The 6,201-nt window shown below is 32.5% G+C and overlaps 1 protein-coding gene across 2 annotated transcripts; it reads right to left on the bottom strand.

Annotated features, from left to right (window-relative positions):
* Positions 1-428: 428 nt before the first annotated feature.
* Positions 429-3,988, bottom strand: LOC110818202 (F-box/kelch-repeat protein At5g42350-like). 2 transcript variants are annotated; one of them, XM_022046978.2, is made up of 2 exons: positions 3,711-3,988; positions 429-2,617 (listed from the first exon to the last, which is right to left on the bottom strand). In XM_022046978.2, exon 2 carries the CDS (start codon positions 2,512-2,514, stop codon positions 772-774), a length of 1,743 nt encoding a protein of 580 aa, XP_021902670.2. In that variant the 5' UTR covers positions 2,515-2,617; positions 3,711-3,988; the 3' UTR covers positions 429-771. The 2 variants fall into 2 exon arrangements, with proteins under 2 accessions (XP_021902670.2, XP_088065889.1); XM_088209763.1 differs by lacking the exon at positions 3,711-3,988 and adding an exon at positions 3,340-3,698.
* Between the last annotated feature and the right edge of the window lie 2,213 nt (positions 3,989-6,201).

Raw genomic sequence — 6,201 nt, forward strand, 5'->3', positions numbered from 1 at the left:
TTTGTCAAGCTCAATAGATGAAGCTTCAAATGCATGTTTGTTCTAGTTGGTAGTTGCTAATGACAGCATTTCAGATTTTACTTCGTTCGGTCACTGATCTCTTAACACGGCAGTATTTCAATTTAGTTTTGCAAATAACAGAAATTCTGATATCTTGAGTATTTTGTGGTGAAGAAGATTGATATCGGGGCCAAAGAAGATTTACTTGTCTCTCTTGTTTAGGTTAGTCGTGAGCTTGCTTCCAGGGTGCCTTCCGACTTACTGCTTCTCAATTTGTTCACCTTCGAAAATGCAACTCAGACCGGTTCAAGATGAAAGGAAATACATCTGAATATGTGGTGGCGGCTCATTGTCACATTTTGTTAAACACAATCATAGGGGACATGATATAAAATTAAAAAAAAAAAAAAAAAAACTCTTCTAAAGAATGAGAATAAACATATAAAATTTATGTAAGATTAGAATTCCTTTCGATAACAAACTGTTTATGATGTGTGCATTAAGAACCTTTAAAAAGAGTATCCTGGATTCAAAAAGTTACATGAAACACAAGATCCATAGTCCATGGAACTTGGCAAATAACGGAGGTGAAAAAGTTACATGAAAGCGATGAACAATGAAGGGGATCAGAGACAATGGACATGTTTCAATTTCATCAAATCCAAAGAATTCAATAAGAAACTCGGAGGTCACAACATGCATCCAAAATCTCCTCATGAGCGCAAATACATACCTAAAATTGTCGGCAATAAGCTCAGTTTGCAGAGTCAACTAAAGATGTAACAGAGCCATTGTTTTTGTCATGCATGAAGATGCATCAAGTTCATGAGTCATGCGGTTTCTCGAAATATGTCTCCAGTTTGTTCTCATATCAGACACATCATATACAGTCCAGAAGTCCAACAACTGACCAAATATTTTGAACATTTCAACTCCAAATATCAGATTCCTGTCTGCAACAAATGCAGCATTCCAGTCCATTGGGGCATCAGGATGCACAGACACCTCAGACCAGCTAAGATACATAAGATCTAGCTCCCATAATTTCCTAATAGCCTTGTTTCTCCTGCCAATCTGACCATCTCCTTCACACCATGAGACACAAAGCATGAATAGTCGCCCATTACCAGACACAAGCTTTGGATAGTATTCATGAACCCGAGGAGGAAAAGGAGAGGTTTGAATTCCAATCCAAAACCCCCTTTCTATGTCATAACCTGCCAGTTTATCAGTCTCAGAATAAACATAAAAAATTCCATTACAAACAATCCCTGAACAAACAGATCCAAAATCTATAGGCAGCTTCTGGATTTCGGTCCATTTATTTGATGCAGAATCATAGATTTCTCCTGAGTCCAGACTCTCATCCCAAGATCCAAGACCGCCTACAGCAATCAGCACAAATCTTTTGGAACCCTTCGTGTTTGACTGATCACTTTTCTGTCTCGTGTACTTGTGTGATTTTTTGCATGGCATGGATGAAGCCTCATTTTCATCAAAACCACTTCTTTGTTGGCGTCTTAAGGAAATCCTGTGAGGATCCCCATAAACATCGGACACCCCACCAGTTCGTGACCTTGGGAAACGCCTATCCTGCTGGTTTTGATGACTTTGAATGATCAAGAAATCTGAACCAACCTCAGATATTCCCAAAATAGGCATTGACCTTGCATACCTCATTGATGCAATTTTATGCCAAGATTTAGTTAAAGGACTAAACACTAATACTCCTTTATGTGTCTTGAATGAGCTTCTATCAACCCTACCAAAGTTTGTCAAACTAGAACAACCTCCAACAATATAAATATCATCTTGGATACTGGCAACAGAAAACATGAACCTTCCCTTCAGGATGCCAGCATCAATTCTATGCCCTTGTCCTTGAGATACATCCAATGCGTGAATCTCCCCAGAGCAATAGCCATCTCTAACAGCACCAAAAAGAAACAACCATGGATTCTGGTGAGAACCTTCTCGTCTCATCTGCAGGAACCGGGAAGTAGAAGTCAAGTATCTCCATTTCTTGCACACAAGACGAGCATTCATGAGACTGGTCAATGGCAGTCTCACCAAACACATCTCCAGAATATCATCTGGAAGAAAAATGTGCATCCTGCTATTTCGAACTGACTCCTCAAGTTGCAAATATTTTTTGTTACTTTTCTTCCAAAACTTCTCCTTCACACCATTAGAGAAGCAATCCACTCCAGTTTCCTCATTACCACATATAACTTTGTATCCTTTCCCTTCTTCACTGGCACTTGACTTCCTTCTACTATTTGGATCCCCAAATTCCTCGCTTGTGGCAGCTCCTACTTTGCAGCCACCACCTCTGCCGTATAGAGCAAGACAGTTGAGAGAAATCCTTCTTGTAATTGCTTCTTCCTCTTCTTCACTCCTGCGGTTCTTCTTTCTTAATTTTTGACTGACACTTCTCACTAGCCGTTTTGAGATGCTCAGCACTTCAAAATCCTGATGAAATGATTCTTCTCCTGTCAGCTTCTCAGAAAGCATTCTGTTATCTAATCTTTTGCAATCAAAAGCATAAAGCCCATTTCTTTCGTTCGACGTCTATTGATGATGATATTTGGTGCTCAGCCTGTATTCTATCATCCATCTACAGAAAGAAACCCAGATAAATTATGTCCAACCCTCTTAAAGAATTAAAAACACCATGAAGCAATTCAGCAACAGCACAATTAGGATTATCTAAATACATCAATGTTGTGTAAATAGAAGGGAAATGCATACTGATTGAACAAGAAAAAGATTCTGGTGATTCATAAACAAAAGAGAATATATACATGACTCCCACATATATGATTAAAATAACAAGAAAAAGTTACCTCTATCACAAACCCTTTTTGCAAAATCATATCTACTTCTGCCGAATTTTTCAATTAAAATTTAAAAAGTAAATGGACAGGAAAGGAATTCATATTAAGCTTGAGACTGTAGACGCAATACTCTTGCTTTTCCAACTTTCCCAAGAACCATAAGGAAAAAAATTTACTATAAATATTTCTTAAACACATTGGAACAGAATTACAATAAAGATAAAGAATTTAGCTATAAATATTTCTTAAAATGCAAGGCCGTCTCAAAATGATCAACAGTCTACGGAATTTTCACGCCCGTAAACCTAAGTGGAAGAAATAATTCAACTAGGATAGCAAATATGTGAAATTAAAAGGTAATTAGAGCAAAAAATCTGATTTTAAGTTAGAGGATTAATTACATTATATTTCAAAGCAAATCCCGGTAAGATTCACCAGTTTTTGTACCCAAAAAAAAGAAACACCGACTTGCAGGTAAAAGAAGGACGCAAAATCCAATTACCTTGATAAATGTTTCGTGATCAAGATAAATTCCACAAGTCAAATCAGGAACAGTCAAGGTACCACAACAATTCGTTCAAAATGAATCCTCATTTCAGATTTCCTCAAATGAGATACGAAACAAATAACAAACGAAAACTCAAAAAACGAGGCAGCAATAAATGCTAAGAAACGCAAATACATCATATCGGCTTCAAAGGAAAAAAAAAAAAAAAAAAAAAAATTGCGCGGAAAAGCTCCCTCAACAGCCAATTTAAGCTAATCTCACAGCACAAAATCTGAAGGTTTTCTCTTCTTCCAACTAAATCTCTCAGTAACACACCGCGTTCCTTTACCAAAAATTCAAATCCGGTAAGAAGAAACGAAACTTACATTGCACGAACAGAAACACAAACTTCCGCACTAAATCATCCGGAACTGCTCCTCATAAATCAAAATCTGAGAAATGACAAACCAAATCCTCACTTTGAAGAGAAAATTTCCAAAGCCAAAACGCTAAATCTCAGATGAGATTCACGGTTTCAAGACTCAATATGCCGATTTTGCGACATTTTCCATTGACCTGTATTTTAATACAACGGGATCGATCACGGAAGAAAGAGAGAGAGAGAGAGAGAGAGTGTGTGTGTGTCTGCACTCTTGTTTTTATTTCTCTCCCCAAATAATAAAATATTAAACCGGAAAAAAAAAAAAAAAAAAAAATTACGTTCTGGTTGGTCGGTCTGGAATTAGTAAAGCGACGCAGCACTGATTAAAAAACACAGCCTTTGGTTTGATTCCGTACGGGCACTTTTAGCCGGGGATCATATCAGGTGCGCCGGGGTCCGTTGATTATAAAATTGTAGACGTGTTGAGAGCCGTCGGATGGGACGGACGGAGCACGTGCGAGATTTAGCATGTGGAGTGGAAGGAGCGGGGGATGGGGGAGTGGCAATGAGTGAAATTCGGAGGGTTGTTAGATGGTGGACCCCACGGGGGGTTCGTTGATTTAGTCAAATGTAAAAATATGATTATCCCATCAAAAACCACTCCCCGCTGCAGTGGCTTCTCTCGTATTCATCGCAAAAGATTTCTCCATAATTGTTTTTTTTTTTTTTAATTTTTAAATAAAATACAGGCCATTAAAAAATAAATAAATAATATATATTTACAAAATTTTTTAAAATTTTAAATAAAATATAAATTATTAAAAAATAAATAAATAAAAAGTGTACGACTATGCTACAACATAACGTGCCTTTTCAGACATACCAACAAGCAAATCATGAAATTTCACAAAAATAAAAAAGTGCATTCCAGATTGGCTTCTAATATTGGAATACATTACCCACTAATCGGACGGCCTAGATTTAGGACCGCACTCCGCTCCGTGTGGGGCCTACCCCACCTACATAAATCGGGCCCCACAACCTGCGTCTAGTGTACTTTGTAATTTATTTATGTATTACTATTATTAAAATTGTACTTATTAGATGCTAAAAATTAATTACCTATACATATATATTGTGTCTCAAAACGATAATATAAAGAAAAATAGAATTTATATAATAAAAATTAATTTATTAATTATTTAATTAAAAACATGTTAATTTTTATAAACTAAATTAAATTTATAGTAATTGAAATTTTAAAAAAGGTGCATGTATTTAGGGTACTCTAATCTATTAATTAACATGTAGAGTAATTATGATTTTTAATTTTGAATTAATCATCATGGCATAATTAGGTTTTGAAAATTTGTTATAATCTAATTCTTAAAATTACAAATTATTATTATTATTATTTTATACAACCATAATAAAGTGTGACAGAATATTACCACAATTTTTATTTATTTATTTTATATAAAGTTTAAAAATTATAAATAAATAAAGATCAACTTTATTAGACTTAACGAAAATAATTAAGTTAATTTATGTAGAACAATACAAACGATGATAAAATTAATTATGGAATAAATAAATATACGTTATAATTTTTTGAATTTGTTTAATCATAATACTAAATAGAATGATTGTAATTTTTGTAACTTTTTTATGTTTTGTGAATAAAAAAAAATTATTAATTTTTTATACTTATACAAAAACTTTTACTAAAAATTATATTTTTTAAGTGATTTTATATGATTAGGAACCAAATTAAAATAAATATATATACTTAATTGCAACATAACATATAACTTTAGGGCTAAAAAGCAAGTAATTTATACCAATCTAAAATTTTTCATTTAATTTATTAATAAAATTATAATAATCAAATTAAATTTCAACGCAATAAATTATTATGAATCTAACTTTATAAATATTTTAGTTCTTAAAATAACATATAGTTTTTTAAAATAATATAAAAAAATACGAGTCAATATAGAAAAAATATATATATATATGTATAAGAGCTTAAATAAAAAAGTTTAAATGGTAACTATTTATGCCAATCTAAAATTTTTTATTTAATTAATGAAATTCCATATATTGATTTTAATTATTTTGTAGCTTTAAATATTTAGAATTTAATATACATGTTATAAATTAAGAAATAATTAAAATTTTAATTTATAATTTAATTCATTAATATATTAATAAAATTATAGTGATTAAATTAAATTTCACCCCTACAAGTTATTATAAATATTTTAGTTCATAAAATAACATGAATTTTTAAAATAATATAAATAAATAAGAGTCAATATGGAAAAAATATATATATTTATATGTATGTATGTATAAGAGCTTAAATAAAAAAGTTTAAATGGTAAATGTACTATTTTACTATTTAAGCTTAAAAAAAATATTAAAATTGAAAATCTATTGAATGAGCCGCAGGCCCATAAAGGCCCATACCTGGAGTCTTCTCTGAATTAAAA

The sequence above is a fragment of the Carica papaya genome, chromosome 1 (genome assembly GCF_054855325.1).
Source record: "Carica papaya isolate Zhongbai chromosome 1, ASM5485532v1, whole genome shotgun sequence".
Lineage (NCBI taxonomy): Eukaryota > Viridiplantae > Streptophyta > Magnoliopsida > Brassicales > Caricaceae > Carica > Carica papaya.

Bases quoted from the DNA above. Each gene is read 5' to 3' on its own strand.
- LOC110818202 (XM_022046978.2), bottom strand. From the start codon at position 2,514: ATGCTTTCTGAGAAGCTGACAGGAGAAGAATCATTTCATCAGGATTTT.